This window comes from Anastrepha obliqua, chromosome 5 (genome assembly GCF_027943255.1).
Source record: "Anastrepha obliqua isolate idAnaObli1 chromosome 5, idAnaObli1_1.0, whole genome shotgun sequence".
NCBI lineage: Eukaryota > Metazoa > Arthropoda > Insecta > Diptera > Tephritidae > Anastrepha > Anastrepha obliqua.
The window spans coordinates 102,024,133-102,041,573 of record NC_072896.1 but is presented as its reverse complement, the minus strand read 5'-3'; the positions used below and the strand labels follow the sequence as shown (position 1 = coordinate 102,041,573).

The window sequence follows — 17,441 nt, the reverse complement described above, 5'->3', positions numbered from 1 at the left end:
AATTTTAGAGGAGTTTAGAAAGAGTTCAATTTTGGAAAGTAGCTATTAAATATTTAGTTGTAGTAGGGAAATAAATACGTTAAAAACAAATGTTAGAATTGTGCGTGCCGAAATATCTGAAATGGTGTATTCATTTGCGTGTTTACAGTCGTGAAAAAGAAAGTAGTAGTACCTAAGAAAAATTGTATTTGATCAGCTTTGAGCTTTTTTCAAGTACTGATAATTGGTCGTTTAAACAGCTCGCTTGAAAAATATATCATATGATATCATAACATATATCGGCCTTTTAGAATCGGCTTAAAACTGTAGATCGCTCCATTTGTGAAAGAACATTAAGAAGTACACCACAAATAGGAGGATGAGCTCGGCAAAACACCCAAAAAGGGAGGAAGACATATATGCGGCTATAGCTTCCGGAAACCATAATTTTTCTTTTTGTTCTTTCTCAGATAAGATATGGAGGACTACAACTTAACTCAAAAAATGATGAGATATTCGATTATCGCTGCTATATTCGCAAATCACAACGATTTAGATCACTAGAATCATTAATTTCCTTAAGGGGTTACATGGGTTTCGTGGGGTAAAAAAAGGCCTATTTTCAATATTTTTTTTTCTATGTAAAAAATTATTTATTTAATTCAAACTTTTTTCTGTCTTACAGATATATATTTAAAGAATAATTTCTGAAATTTTCAAAAACAAAAAAAAATTAAAACTCCTCCATTGTGACGTCATTTACGGTGACCCCTAAAAAAAAAGGTGCGTCCGCGTTGTCAGCATAACTCCTGACAGGCTCATCAAAAATGAAAAAACAAAAATAAGTGCTTTAGTTAAGACCATAAACTCGTGCTTGAACGAAGGAAAGAAAAAAAAGTAAAAATTGGAATTTTGGTAGACATTTTTGCAAAAAAATGAAAATTTCGGTCAAATTTGCTTGACATTTTGTTTTTTTTTAAATAGTTGTAATTGAAAAAAAAAAACAAAATCTTTTGTTAAAGCACGAGTAAATTGTATTTAGAATACCTGTGTAAAATTTCATCAAGATCGGTTGAGTAGTTTTCGAGAACATTTGACAACCGACTTTGAAAACACAGTTTCGAGAAAAAACGCGTTTAAATTTTTGAATAACAATAAAAATGGCTTGGAGCGCACATATTCCAAAAGTTGTATCTCCGAATTTATCATTCGGATCGACTTGAAAATTGAGGATAATATTTCTGAGATGGTGCACGCCCGTTAATTCCTTTATAAGGTTCGCCGTGATTTGGAAGCATCGGGCGGCGATGCAGAATCTGTTACAAAACACGAGGATTGTTGTGACACTGCCCGATCTGCAGAATTTCATCAACAAGTGCAAGCGATCATGGATGGGGATCCTTCAAAGGGGAGTTCGAGGGAGCTAAGTTTTTGTGAGTGTCTTATCCGTCGAGTTGTCAATGAAGATCTCCATATAAATCCTGCGTACATACCCTGCAGTTTGACCTTCAGGTCAAGCTTACACCACATTAGCGTCATTCCGCAAAAATGCATGGGGAATGTTAATTTTGTTACAACGTGAGCACCACGAAAAAGCGGCATAAGATTGTAGGCTCTCTATTAGTGGCACAAAACAAAAATAAATCCCATATGTTAGAGAAGAGGTACGGCCTGAAATGGTTGTTCCAGCAACAGCGAATTGACTGAAATAAACTGAAAAGCATTAAAATTTGCACTCTATGCCTAAGAAAGTTTTTCACGGCTCAAACACAAGCGTACTCTCAAAGATTCAACTTTTGGGTATGAAGTGCCTCCAGAACAGACCATAGCTTAGAGCCTCAGAGTTAGCAAATGTTCAAGTATTCTGAGAAATTATGTTCGGAACCCAAGTTTTTGAATAATTTTTGAGAAGTTTTTGTCTTACAAGCTGGAGCGGAGCCATACTGAAAGGTCCATGGTCCATTTTCGAATAATGCTGAGTTGAAGTTTTTTTCAAAGTATTGACACTTTTCTCGCAGAAGTGGAGCTCGCTGAACCCACCGTAGGCGATTCCCTGCCAAACTTTTTTTAAATCTGAGTGGTAGCCACGCTAAATTCTTGGAGCAATTCCTTACTGGACGATTCTGTAAACGTGAAAAATTGTATTCTCAGTAAAATCAACTCGTCTGGGACTTTTCTTCGCTTATTGTAGTCGATCAGTGGCTAGGTCGAACCGCAAAGTATTCGATGTGGTCCCAACTGGTGGTAGCAGAGGAAGAGGAAGGCCTCCTCTGCGTTGGAGAGATCAGGTGGAGGAGGATTTGGCTTCACTTGTTATTTCCAATTGGCGCCGGTTAGCACGAGAAAAAAACGACTGGCGCGCTTTGTTGAACTCGGCCAAAATTGCGCCAGCGGCTATCGCGCCAATCCAGAAGAAGAAGAAGAAGTCCTACTATTTGTGGTTTTTAAATTAGAAAATAAATAAAAAATGTGGCTTAAAATGCATCCTTATCTTTTTATTTTATTAGCCAAGCACCAAAATTTTTGGGGTTGACTACAACCCGCGACAGCAATCAGTATTTTGAGCAGTTCTGACTTTTTTGGTTCATTGTCTAACAAAAATGAAATAAATTCAAGTTTAAATTAATTAGTGAAATACAATAAAGTGCACGTTTGAAGTTGCTAAAAAATCCCTCTGATTTTTTATAATTTTTTCCGCCGTATAAAAAATTAAAATGTCTTAAATTTGTAATATGAAAAAAATGTGCCACCGCCGAAGAAAAAATTTGTAACAAATCAACGATTTTATAGCAACTATTAACTGCATGCCAAAAATCTTTCTAGAAATTTTAACTAAAACTTATGGAATTGGGATAAAAAATTTGAGAAAGTTTTGTAATTATTGTATAAAATTTCGATATTGGATCTACATATATGGTTTTTACTAGACAATGAGTTATATTAAAAAAAAAATAAGCGTTAAAAAAATAGAAAAGAAAAATAGTTATTTTTATTTTTTTAGTTATATTTATTTATTTATACTTAAAAAAAAGAGGTTGTCTGTAAAGTCGGTTTACTGATGAAAGTTTAACGTGATAACGTCATAAGAAAATACTGATTTCATTTTTCAAAAAAAAATTTTAATTTTATTTGTTTGATAGATATTTTGTATGGATATAGAGAATGAGTTAACATTAACATAACATAACATAACATAACATAACATAACATAACATAACATGCTGTTCAAGCAAGGTAACGACGCATGAGCAAGATAACGACGCATTTTTTGGTTACATAGAATTATAAGACGTTATCACGTCAAAAAATAATAATAACATTAAAACAACAGGTATTATTAACAAACTTGGTTTTATTTTAAATTCTTCAAGTAACAAATTAATAATAATCAATAAGAAGGCATATGCAAATACAAATACGTGAATTTATATTATATATGTATGTACATATGCGCATATACATACACATATACGCTCACTTAAGTAGGAGAGAGCAAGATGTCGAACGTTGCCGTTCGTTTGCTTTGTTTGCTTTGTCGTTCGTTCCGCGCTTTCGCTTGCAGTTCATTCAAGGTAACGGCAATGAGCAAGGTAACGGCAATGAGCAAGGTAACTACATATGAGCAAGGTAACACTAATGAGCAAGGTAACGACACATTTTTTCGTGCGTGCAGCCTGTTAAATCGAATTATAAGACGTTATCACGTCAAAAAAATATAAGCATTCAAACGAAAAAAAAACAAAAAATAGTTCAAACTGGTCATGGTTGATGTGATATCCTTGCATTCTATACCTAGTCAAGGTCGAACATTCAGGACAAAGTCTATTCAGTTGTTCAATTGGCCTCGATGTATGTATATGTAGGTATGTATATAATTTCCTTTAACTTCGGTTGGAGCGTAAGACTAGAGAAAATTGTCCTCAAACAAAGGTCGAAATTCTGTGCGAAAGAGAATTCTGTGCGTCCCTACTATTTCTTGTTGTTGTATTTTCATTGATATAAAATGCGAGAAGTTATACAAGTTCCAATAACAAATACCATACAACCTATTTTGTTAAGAAATAACAATAACAAAGACATTTTTCCCAGTGATTTGCTCCAAAACTAAATTTTTTTGAGACGCTGCTAATTTAGCGCTCACAGCTATATACTATAAATACTTACAACCAATACATACGCAAATACAAACTTCATTCCCACTGACCGTTCAAATAAGCATCTAAATAGCAAAAGTCAGGGAAAGCTTTGCTACTGGCGAGTTGTGGCTTCTATGGTTTCCGGCTTGCTTGCGGCTCTTCAAAATACATATACAGCACTAAATATTTACAAATAACATAATACGAGTAATAATGCCTGCCTCGAAGAAGAGTGTGTGTGAGAACATTGCCGACCGACGTTGATTGTCATTTGATTGCCGGAAGTACGGCGCAACATCTTTAACCAGACAAAAGAAACTAAACTAAAAAACAACTATCCAAAAAATTGTGTTTTTTTGTCTATTTTCACAGCTTTCTTGTAGATTTCTAAGAATAGTATTATTTACCGTTGCGTTTAATTAAAGCTCTTCATCTCCGATGTACTGCGTAAAAGAGTAAATAGGTGAATAGGTGAATATTTCCCCTCTACCCATTAGTGGAATCACTGCAATTAGTCACGACCATTTGCTTTTTTATCAACGAGTATGTGTGAGTGTTTGTGCTGCTTCTCCATAACTTTTATGTGTTGATTGTTTTGTGTCGTAAATATTTCAATAAACCTTGCAGAATCATTGTCAATATGATGCATGCGTCGCTAGCCGCACTCCTCTCATCCCAATTGCATAGATAAAATCATAAAAAGGCAACAATTTCAATGACGCTGATAAGCAAATTGTGAGCAATCTGGTATATTGCCGTTATCAATGCCAGGCCATTATCAAAATGTAAATTACGAACAAATTAACTTTCGCTTCATTCATATGTAGGTATGTGTATGTATGCATGTATGTGCATATGCATATAAAAATTATTGCCTTATTTATTTATCTAAATATCGATTTTCTGCTACGCTTTTTGTAATTTTTCCTTCAACAATTCTAATTAACGGTCTCATATGATATGATAGCTCCCTGAAATTCGACAACAAATTGGATCTACATATTATGAACGAGATGTTGTGGCGTAACCTACAAAGAATGCAAAAACAAAACAAAAAAAAAAAAAGAAACTTACGTGCATAGATTTTGCTCTTTATTACTCAACTTCTTTGCTATAGATAATGAAGAGCAAAATGTGGTGGTTGTAATTTGATGTCGTGGTTGTAATTTTTGGGAGATGACGTAGATGCTTGATATAGTAAATATTACAATCATTCTATTGGCAACTACCTATGTACAGAGGGTTATGAAAGTGAAGCAAAATGCATCCCACGCTTTTAACTCTAATTTGAATTACTCTATTTGTATCTTAATTTTTGTTATAATTCTGTTCTGAGGTAGTAGACTATGACTGATCCTTCGATTTGCTATTACTTCATTATAGGTCCCTTTGTCATTAAAATTTATTTTCTACTTTTTAGTTCGATTAGCAATAAAAGCGTGTTTTTTAGTTTTTTTAAGCTATATTTTATTTTCTACTTTTTAGTTTGATTAGCAATAAAAGCGTGTTTTTTAGTTTTTTTTTAACTATTTTTTATTTTTAGTATTATATATGTAGGTGTTTACGAGTAATATACTATTACACAACCGCACACTAAATACTAACCTCAATGGTGGTGTGGAAACTAAAAATTCCCAATTTTTGTTTAAAAAAATACCCAACTCATGTTTCTACCGGTATGGCAATATTGGCAAATGTTATAAAAAATGCACATTTTTCAGCGCTCTCACGAGAAAAAGAGTTTCCCATCTAGTCATCTATGTTGTGTGTTCCGAGTCGATCAGATTTTTAGAAGCCAGTGAAAATTAAGCTCAAAGATTCCGTTACAGTCATTCATACATACAACCCGAGCTAATAAAAGTGTGTTAAAAAAATAAAATATTAATCCTGGCAATCCTAATAAGGATAATGGAAAATTTATCTCACATGTCTCACACTGCACTCGTTCTTCGTGACTATTTCGCCAAAAATTCCACGCATATCGTTCCGCAACCACCGTATTCGCCTGATTTGGCTCCGTGTGACTTATGGCTATTCCCAAAACTCAAGAGACCAGACCTACCGGAAAGGGACTATTTGGCATGTTTCGGGGATTGGAAAACTCGTTGGCATAAGAGTATTTCATCGAGAGGGCATTACTTTGAAGGGGATGAAATTGATTTACAAGAATAAATGACGATTTTTCATTTTACAACCAAATTCACCTTACTTTTTGCCCACAGGTAAAAAAAGAAAATATTAATCCTGGCAATCCCAACAAGGATAATGGAAAATTTTTATCAAATTATTGCATTGTCATCGGTCCTTGATAGGTGTGCAAAATTTCAAGTCGATCAGATGTTTACAAGCCAGTGAAAATTAAGCTCAAAGATTCCGTTACATACATACATACATACATACATACATGCATACATACATACATACATACATACAACCCGTCCTAATAAAAGTGTGTTAAAAAAGGAAGCCAAATTGCCTATAGGTGCTAAAATTTTTATTTTTATTTTTTTCAAGTTATTTCATTGCCTTCAAAGTACTCCCATCTCCCGCCAATTCTCTGAACCACAGTGTGGGTGTACACTGTGATCTAAACAACCATTTCCGGAATATGTTTCAAAGCGTGCAGTGAGTCAGTTTTTATCTTCTCAATCGTATCGAAGTGCCGCCTCCGGGGCACACTCTTGCGCTTAGCGGATAGCCAGAAATTGCATAGTGTTGTGAAGCCGATGGTTGTGGAAAGGTATTTGTTGAATTTTTAGCGATATGCTTTCGAAAAACCAGTGCAGTGTTAGCTGGTGTATTTCCTGCAAAAGTAAAATGCATGGATTTTGGTACACTCTTTCCGGTCAGAAAACATCTTTCAAAATAATTTTTTGTGGTCCAAGGAAATGTTAACAGTATCATCGAGATCTCTAACTAATTATGATCCGACGAGTTTTGAGCAAGAAAAGTTTTACTTTCTTGATCTGTTGTTCACCAGTTGATGTTGATAATCGTCTAGGACGAGCTTCCTATTTCACGATTTTTCTACATACTTCAAATTATTTTTACCACAACCTTCGTTTTTGTAACATAAATTAGTCACCGAAAATTCGCCTTTTTTTGATTTTCATTTATTTATGTACTTATAATACATCGCCTAGAAGCGGGGAATGGTTCCCCGTCTGAAACCTCTGGCTTTAATCCTGAGTGAACAAATCTTGCTGGGTTCTATGATTTCCTCTCAGTTCTGCTTCTTAGTAATAATAATAATAATTGGCGTTTACACTCTTTGTTGGGTGTTTGGACGAGCTTTTCCTTCTATTTGTCGGGTTTTGTGGTTTGATTGGAGAGAGCTACAGTTTTATGCCGCCTCTGAACGGCAGATGGTGTTTTCTACCAAATGGTAGTCAGGCATAAACCCATTCGGCCATGACAGCTGAGTGCCATAGGGGGGAATACAGTAATCTAATCTAGTGTTATTAATATTATTTTCATTATTCATCATCATTGTTAGCGTGACGGTCCGTGTTGAACCTTGGCCTCTCTCCATAACTTCGACTAAGAATCCCGATCCTTTGCAGACATCCTCCAGTTTTTTCAGTCCAAAGATCTTGGCATCTCGTTGAAACTGTGTCAGTCCAGGTTTTCCTTCCGTGACCCCTTTTATAAGGCACACACAGTTTACTATTGTACTTATTGATATTTTTGGCAATTTCGTTTGGGTCCATCCTCAGAATATGTCCAGCTCACATAAAACGCTGCAGTTTGATTTAGTCGGTGCTTTGGAAGTCGTTTAGTTCAGCTAGGCATTCATCGTTGTCATGTAGGCGATGGTTAACGTTATCTATCCGCACTGGTCCAATGATGCGGCATAGGATTTTACGCTCAAATATATTAAGCTTTTCCTCATCCGGCTTTCGCATCTCCCAGGCTTCAGAAGCATACGTAATTTTCATTATTATTATGAGGGAATTTTAGTATTTTAGGTCTATTTTATTGAGTTATTTCCTCCTCTGGTAAAATACTTTTATTCAGGTGCTTGTACCACGTATGCCTCATATTGTTCCATTGGATAGTTCCAGTATAATCTTCTTTGACTTTCCTCTACGTCCTGAATAAGGGGGGAGAAGCTACCCTTTCATAGGTCACAAAATGTGTCTGGGCCTATAAATTATTTAATGGTATCACTTCTCCCGATTAGGCGGATACCTATATTGGATTCAACTATTAGATGGCATACACGTTGGCTACAACGCATAAGCTTTGACTACTATGGAAAATACACATGGATGGACGACTGCATGCGTGCCTATGAAAATTTAGCCTATTCTGCCCAATCCAGTAGGAGGCTGTAGTACTACAAATATGAGAAAATCAACGCAAATTACTCAGCCTCTATGACTAATTGACCAAATTCACTGAACTGAAGAATCCTTTTTCGGCGAATGAAAATCATTACCTTTTATTTACTTTTATTATCTGTTTTATTATTCCAGTTGACAGTGGCAAAGGAAAATGGAGGTTATCTTTGTGTGGGATTGAGTTCCCATTAAGGTTGCAATTGGCACCAGTTTCAGATCATTTTCCTGAAAAAACCTTAAACGAGATCATCTTCTCACAGGCGTAACAATAGTAATCTGAATACAGATGCAAATTGCTTTGAAAAATCTGTGCGGAGGAAATATGACTTGCAATTAAAATGTTTTTATCTACATAGTATATCAAATTCGCCATAATAAAAAATTGTACGCTTTCTGAATTAGTTTTCTAGGTATGGGAAAATGTAGGGTCTTTGCATATTTTAAGCATAGTATTCGCCCCTAAATCTATGCTATGAAAACAATCAGCATCGAACTTGTCGCCTGTTAATGCGTCAGTAGATTTTACCATATCGATGGTTTTCGAGAAAAGCGACACAACTCAAAATTCGGAGTTTGCCGTTAAAAGCAGAAATCAACTACAGAGCTTATATATTTTTATCTGGAAAAGCGTCATAAGCGAATCTTGAAGCAATTCTGAGAGATGGCGTTAGTGTCGTTTTGTCAGGTGATCGAATTGGCGCGTCCCTTATCTAGAAAACTGACCCAACTCAAAAAATCCGGCTTTAAAGTCCTTAAAAACTTAGATGGAGAACTTGTAAAAATAAATGATATTAGTATCTTCAGAGTGGAAAAAGAGTCCCCTTTTACAGTGTTTTATAAAACATCATTTTCCGAGACTGATTTTATGAAATTTGAAGTAAAAAAAGCCCGAACATCGTCTACCCGTAGTAGTACTAGCAGTAATAGCGAATTAACAACTCTACCTGCGCTCAATCACGCCTACAAGGCTAAACAGAAAGTTAAGGATAAAAAGGGAAGGTTTATTAAAATTGATGGAGAAGAATATCATTCCAAAGTATTACTCTCAGTTCTACAATAACATCTAGGATTTTTCTTACCATTATGCCTTCAAAAAAGTATTTTTTATGTTCTACCATTCTATTACCAAAGGATTTAATTGTTTTTGTTTTTGTTTTACTAGTTTATTCAGAGGAAGTTTGTAAATGTTGTGTTACAATTTCTATTTTGTAATCAAAAATAATCAAAAATAAATTGTTTTTTTGCTTTTGTCCCCACTACTCTTCCAAATGTATCTCAAAATTTGAAAAAAATATAATATACATTTTTTAAATCTTTTCAGGAAAAATGACACATTTGCGAAAAACTTACAATATTTCTTTTTAAAATAAGCTAAGAATGTAAAATATGTTATTTCCCCAAAGCACTGTTGTATTATGATTGCACAAAACCAGTAGAATTGGAAAATATGCATAATTGTAATCAAAAACTTAAATTATCTATTTGCGTAATTTTAAAATTGTTTTTCTACAAAACTTGTAGTTTTGAATTATGTCACTTTTCTCGAAAACCATCGATATATTTGATTGCATATAAGAAAAAAATGAAAAAAAATGTATGTAATTAAGAGCATTTCGCTTCATATAAATGAATTATGTTTTATACATTTATACATACATACATAGTCGTCTATCACATTCAAGCAATGTACCTAAAACAAAAACATAATTACCCATGTTATGACGCCATTAGAGGCGATTTCAAGCAAATTGTACATAAATGCGTAAGCGTTTTAGGTAAAAAAAGATGTGTTTAAAAACTTTTCGTAAGATAGGCATATAAAAAGTGTAAATTAAGGAAAAGTATAAACAGAAAGTTTAATAAAATGAAACTTTTTTCGTGTTATTGTTGTTGTTATTATTATATAAAAGCAAAAAAAAAGCATTCCCTAATACCTTTCTTGGTTCATTATGCTTTTGTATTAAAATATTAATAAGGAATTGCTTGCGTTTTGCAATTATGGGTGTACATCTGTGTCTAATTAGTTATGTATGTATGTATATATGTAAGTACATATTATATATTAGTTGAAATATTATTTGTTTTTCTACGTGACGTATGAAAAGTTTATCAATCAAATTAGGAAATTCAAGGTGAGTTCGAATAAGGAGAAGTCGCTAGAGCAGCTGATTTGGGGTTTTCTCGCAATAAGGTGTTTTTTAATTGGTTTCTTTATATTATATATATTAGTTTAAGGGGTTATATACAGTTAGAATTTTCAAAAAATCGATTTTTTTTTATTTTTTTTAATGCACATACATATATTTAAGAATACACACAGAAAATTTAATATCGTCCCGGTGAATATTTTCGAAGTTACACGCAAATTTGAAGAAGCGTTTCAGAGCGCTGGTTAAGTGATTTTTAAACTTGAAACGCGTTTTTCTCAAAATGGTGTTTTCAAAGACGGTGACCAACATTACTCGAAAACGGGTAAACCGATTAGTCCCAACACGAACACTTTTAACACGAGCTTCTTAAATATATTTTTAGTAATTAATCGAAGATTTTTTTCACCGATGAAAACTTTTTTTATAAACAATTTAAGGCCAAAATTTGGTCAAAAATCAAGTTTTTTTTTGTTTTTGAGAAACGGCCATTTTGTCAAAAAAATACATTTTGCTTATTCCTTCGATTAATTACTAGATTTAACATTACTTTAACGAAATCTGTTTGGTTTTTTAATTTCAGAGAATCCAGTTCAGAGATATAGTGGCCACCGCAAGACGTCTTTTTTGAGAGGAGCTCCCGGAGATAAGATGTAGCTCCTTTTCAAATAAATATGTTTACTAATACTAAGTCTTAAAATACAGTTAAAAGATAACATAATGTGTGTACAAATTTTTAGATCAATAAATTTAAAAGTTTTCTCTGAAAAATTCGCTTTTTTCCGGCCTTCTAATTGTATATAGCCTGTTAAGGAAAAAGAAAACCATCATTTTCCCGGTACAAGCCTATTGTGAACGATATGTCGTAAAGTATCGATCAAACAATTTAAAGTTTAAAGGTGACGTTTCACACTAGGAAAACTTCTTCTGCTGTTTTTTGTTTGTTCCATTCAGTTGTGAGTTACAGGGTGTTAACACTGGAAGTCAACAAAGAACAAACTCGGTGGATTTTACAGTTTTTCTTTAATAAAGACGGAAATGCAAGCCAGGCCGCTGAAACTGTGAATGGGGAATGGGGTTTATGGTGTCGTTACTGTAACAGCTAATTGCGTGGAATTTTGGTTTCGTCGATCCGTTAAGACCTTTTTGATGTGAAAGAAAATATCAATAATGTCGAAAATGTCGAAAAAATCACAGAAATTATCGAAATTGATCGGTATGTTAGAGGTCCTAGGATCGCCCAGGAGCTAAAGATCGACCATCAACCATTTTTAAGCCATTTGCGCAAAGATTTTATGCAAAACTAATGGATTTATTTTCTCCAATCAATATATTGCTTTTTTTTTTTTTGTTTTCCTTGTTCACTCCTCTCGGGAGCATAGGCCTTCGACAAGACTCTTGATTTCTGACAGGGTAGGTGATTAGCCTGCCGTATTGCTTATATGTACATTATTTATATTCCAATCGAAATTTTTACCTTCAAACCACCAAATTGCAAAAAAAATATATGTACATTTTCTTTTTGTACTACAGCGATCATCTAGTCTGCATTCGCTTTGATGAAATAAAGGGTATTTTAAATGACGCGCATAGATTTTGTTTAAAAAAAAAAACACGATAAAACTTATATTCTTTCAGATTTCGCTTTTTTAGTTCAAAATACGACTTTTAACAATTATATGTGAAAAATGACCAAGAGCACGTCTTCAGGCTATCTTACGAGAGTTTTAATTTTCAGAGACTCGCTCACACATCACCGCATTGAGTTCAGTAAACTCGATCCGAATATTGTGTTTTGAGGTCTGGAATTGTTTTTGACTTATTCTCATAGACTTTACTTAAAAAAAAAAAACCCAGTCTGGGCTGCCAGTCCTTTGTCTAACCTCAACAGAACCAGTTTCTTGAAATTTTTTCACCAACCTTTGGTTTGTTGACTCATTCGGATGATTATTTCACCAAAAATATCAAGAAATCATAACATTCGATCATTTTCATGATAAGTTTCAGTAATTTTAACGCGTTATTCTAGTGTTAATCGGTCTACTTGACGAATGTCAAATATGACATAAAAATAGTACCGTCTAAGAATTATTCATTACTGGCATCTAAGCGTCACTTTTGAAAGGCCCTTTATCTTTGGTAATTTAACTACATTCGAACATGAGTAAATTTTAGTAAGTTTTGGTTCTAATAGCTTTTGTATAACAACAGATTTTGGTGCCCTTAATAATATTTATTTGTGCTTGCGACGCTTCAATGAATTTTTTTATTATATGTATAACTGTGCCAATGACTTAGAGCTCCTCGCTTTTCAAAATATGTACATTTATATTATATGTACCGTATCGTAAAATTGAACGTACTCTTCCCACGCATGCCCCAGATATCCATCTCGACTTTGACATTTGTGTCATTACGAAAATTTACACGAGGCTTTCAAGCAGAATTTTCACCATTTTTCTTTCCATCTTCTGCTGAAATTCTTCACACTCCGCCTTTTGAGCTCTATTTTTTTTTTGTTTTTGAAAAACCGTCTCTCTCACTCTCTGCGTTCTATAGGTATCGGCCATGTTTTTTGTTGCAACGTATCAACTGCGCTTCGTTGGGCTTGTTGAAATCCAACGGCTTCTTCGGCGACGGTACGATTGTAGTGAGTGCAGGTGTAAATGTGGAGGGGCAAAATTTTACAATGTCCAAAGTCGATCACTATTGTTCTACGAGCCGGGTGCCTTATGATCATGTTATGTTTGGGTTTTTGTAGGAAATTCGAGCTTTACTTTCTGTCTGAGTCTATTAATGCATTTTTTCATCATTGGCATCTCAGTGATTCATGAGTTTGTGTTTATGAGTTGGAAATAGCATATTAAGAATCTTAGTGGGATGTGGCATTTTTTTCATCAGGGCAGTTTGTAAGAGAGATCTATAGTATAAGCGACAAAGGCCTGCAGGTTATTCAAGTGCTAGGAAAGGGTGCATAGGTAGATGGCAGGCAGTTCTAAGTGGGTTGGATATTTCATTTTTGTACTGTTTGGATTAAAAGCCTTTAGAGTTCGCTCTAATCTGTTATTGCAAAAGGACCTTCGGAGCTTTTCGTTAACAACCAAATGCGAGTTGAGTTTTGGCCTTGTGCAGCTCAATGTGGAGTTGTATTGCAATCGGGTGCGGTACCCAAAGCACGGCAGAGGTTTTACACTGGCCTCGAACCTCACTAGGGTAGCTGGTGTGACCGCTCTGCGTTGCCAATTAGTACCAAAAAGGCTCACACTTTAAAAATATGTTCGTGTTTTGTGATTGCAGTATTTTTACTTACCTGTTTTATGAAGTTAAACTGCAGCATTGCTAATTAATGATTTGTGGCTGCTCCTTGCTGCTGTGTATGACTTTTAAGCAATAATGTAATTCTTTTATTTTTTTTTTCTTTTAATTCACACCTTTTTATTGTATTTAGTTAGTTGATGAGTGATTTATGCCACGTTGGACATAGGTTGCATGACTTGGCTTAATGCTGGAAAGCAACGTAGAACAAATTAGCAATTAATTTTATTTTTTCTTTCTGTTATTTAAATATTATAATGATTAAAAAATGCATGGTCTCAAAAAAATATGTATGTGTGTTGAGATGTACATTAGGGTATTCCTTTTAGATGAAGCATAACTTCATATTGTTTTGATTTTGGGTGGCAACACGTAAATTTTGCCATAAAATAATATTTTTTTTTATTAATGAGAAACTTTAATTAATAATTTTTACTAGAACTGTGTTTGGGGTTCGAATTTAAGTTTCTTTATTCTCACAAAAAAAAAAAAACACTATGGAGGTAAGTTTTCAAAGCCTTCCATAACGATTTCTGTCGGATGTGTAGGAAGGGATAAATGACTGGGTTGTCTAGCGAAGTAACCACGTTGAATAAGTCCAGGGAGCATACGGTATTTGAGGACATGCATATATGTGTCTAAAACTTCCCGAAACCAGGATTTTTCTTTTCGCTTTTTTCACATAAGATATGGAGGACTATAACTTAACTCAATAAATGAAGAGATCTGCGATTATCGCCGCTATATGCACAAATCACACCGATTTCGAAATTTCTAATTTTCTTAAGTGCACCCGTTCATTCGTTCATAAGGATCGCCACGATTTGGAAGCATCAGGAGGCGATGCAAAATCTGTTGCAAATGGCAAAAAACACACGGACCACTCGACACTGTCCGAAGAGGGCCAATGCGAGGAAGCTTAATGTTCCTGAGGGACTTATCCGTCTAGTTGTCCATGAAGATTTCCGGAATAAATCCTACGTTGCGTAGAAGACACTTTATGTCGGAACAAACACGAGTCTGCCGCCATAGTCGAATAAATTGGCGTGTGACTACCATTCGGAAGTGCCCAAGTACGAATCTCCATGCATGAATCACCATAAGATGGAAAAAGGTTTTACCAACAGCCGTCGCCCCTCCACAGGTAATGGCAAACCTCGGAGTGCATTTCTGCCGTAGAAAAAGCTGCTCATAAGAAACCTCCTCATTTCCCGTTTCATCTAGAAACTGCAGGTCCTCCGTTTTGTGAAAAACATTAAGACGCAGGAGCTCGGTCAAGCATCCAAAATAAATACAATATATAAACATAGGAGCAAAGAGTTAACCGATCAAAAAAACGATTTCTGATGAAAAAAAGTTTGGCCAAGACTAACCGAAGAAATGATCAGAATGACATATAGCTATGTATGTTCCAATTCTCCAGAAATTTCTGTTTTGATGCAGACGAAGTTTTTACCCACTGTTATAGACAAGACTTCTTTACTCAAGGTTTTCAAGTCAATTCTGCTGCATATATCGAGTGTCGAGAGACAGTAGTGAAACCCTGGATTGTTAGTATACACTTTGACAGCCCATACATCCTTCAGCAAGATTTTACTCCTTCACACAAAGCGATGGTGATCCAAGTTCGGATGGCTGAAAATTTCCGCAATCACATAACACCTAGCTTCCCAGATTTTAACCTCCTGGATTGCTACGTATGGGGCGTAGTTGAGGGTTAAACCAATAAGCGTCCTCATAACACCATTTCTTCTCTGACGACTGGAATTAATATCGTTGTGATTTGATTAGGGTATGTAATAGTTTCCGGACCCATATCGAGGAGGTCCGGATGCTAATGAAATTTTTTTTGAGTGATTTTATAGATATATAACAAGCTGCTGTAGTCGTATGGGTTGATATGTGACTACCATTCGGGAGTGCGTAGTTTCGAATCTCCGTGCATGAACATCAAATAATGGAAAACGTTTTTCTATAGCGATCGCCCCTCAGCAGGCAATGGCAAACCTTCGAGTGTATTTTTGCCATGAAAAAGCTCCTCATAAAAGCCATTAGCCGTTCGGAGTCGGCTTAAAACTGTAGTTCGCTCCATTTGTGGAACAACATTAAGAAGCTCCTCCTGGCCAAACACCTAACAGAAGTGTACGCGCCAATTATTTATTTTACTTTTGAATGAGTAAAAAATTCCTAAAGTTTTATTAAATTTTGTTCAAAATAAAAGCTAATTAGTTTTACTCTCAAGTGGTTCTCAACTATCGTAGACACCCTGTAATTATTTTCTGAAGTAGTAATGCGGCATCTTAATCAATTATGTATTGTAATCATGAGTTCAAGTTGTGGGCACCATGATTTTCAAACTGATTCAAATTAGAAGCAAATCTTGATATAAAGAATAAAAAAAAAAAATAATAGTGAGTCCAAAAACATCTTATAAATTGTATTATAAATGGTACACCCTAATGTGCATGCGTATGTACGATAGAGGCTTGGGGCTTATGCAAGTTATATGAAGTTAGATCGGAACACTGCCAAAGCATCACCAGAATAATTTTTGCTGCGTTTTTCATATGTGCCTGCTGTTATTGTTGTTATTCGGTTGTATTTTTTCTCCAAATCGTTTTATTTATAATTTCATAGGAATTTTCACATAAGAATTTTCAAACCTATTTGATGATAATTTATCACTGTTACTGCCAAGCACCAAATTCTATGCAATACACTAAAATACCGTTATTTGGAATGATTTCTCTCAAATTTCTTCGCAATGATTTTAATATAAATGATTTCTTAAAATGCTTTTCTAAATATTTTTATGTATTTATATTTGAAATAGGACAAATTCTTAATCCATTCACTTCGCGCCGCAACGGAATTTATAAATCACCAGATACTTAAAATGTGGACCCGAACTTTTTAGTTTTGGTTTAAAATTTAAATAGGTGGAGTGAAGCTTTTTTGCGAGTCCGTCGATGACTGCGTGAAATCAGAAAATTCGTAACTGAGTACCCAATGCCAGCGAACAGTGTGAGCGAACTTTAACAATTTCAAAATTCCAACAAAAAACTAACAATAGCAACAAAAACGTTAGAGACAATTGTAATACTCATTAAATGTCAGAAATGAAAAGGCTTTGCTATGGTTTATGTTGTTATTATTGTGGCTGTTATTAAGAGTTAAAGTTTATGGGATTTTGTTATTGTTGCCTTTTAGCTCTTTTACTTGCCATGAGCACCGTTGGCGCTAGACACACACATATGTATGTATGTTGTTGTTACGGAAATGGAGTTGAAAAGTGAAGTGTTAGTGAATGCGGTGCGCAATTTATGCTGTTGTTTTGTTGTTGTTGTTGTTGTTGTGACAGTCACTTTTTATGGAAATTATTATATTTTACATGCATACATACATATGGTACTCATAATTTTATTTCATTTTGATTTTCGCAGTTCATATTTGGTATTTCAAAATGAGAGTACGCACTTGGCAGCTGAATTTTGCAGTGGTAAATATCCGAGCAACCGCGG

General features: G+C 34.7%; 1 protein-coding gene across 4 annotated transcripts in view; it reads right to left on the bottom strand.

Annotated features, from left to right (window-relative positions):
• LOC129247575 (villin-like protein quail) overlaps positions 1–16,901 on the bottom strand; it is a 64,290-nt gene extending 47,389 nt beyond the window's left edge. The window contains exons 1-2 of one of the 4 annotated variants that reach the window (XM_054886743.1): positions 16,649–16,901; positions 13,916–14,110 (exon numbers count right to left, since the gene is read on the bottom strand). In XM_054886743.1, coding sequence (XP_054742718.1) covers positions 13,916–13,942 — 27 coding nt within the window. In that variant the 5' untranslated portion in view covers positions 13,943–14,110; positions 16,649–16,901. Of the gene's footprint in view, positions 1–13,915; positions 14,111–16,397; positions 16,415–16,460; positions 16,558–16,648 lie in introns of those variants that run through there. The other 3 variants (XM_054886745.1, XM_054886746.1, XM_054886747.1) reach the window with 3 other exon arrangements.
• Between the last annotated feature and the right edge of the window lie 540 nt (positions 16,902–17,441).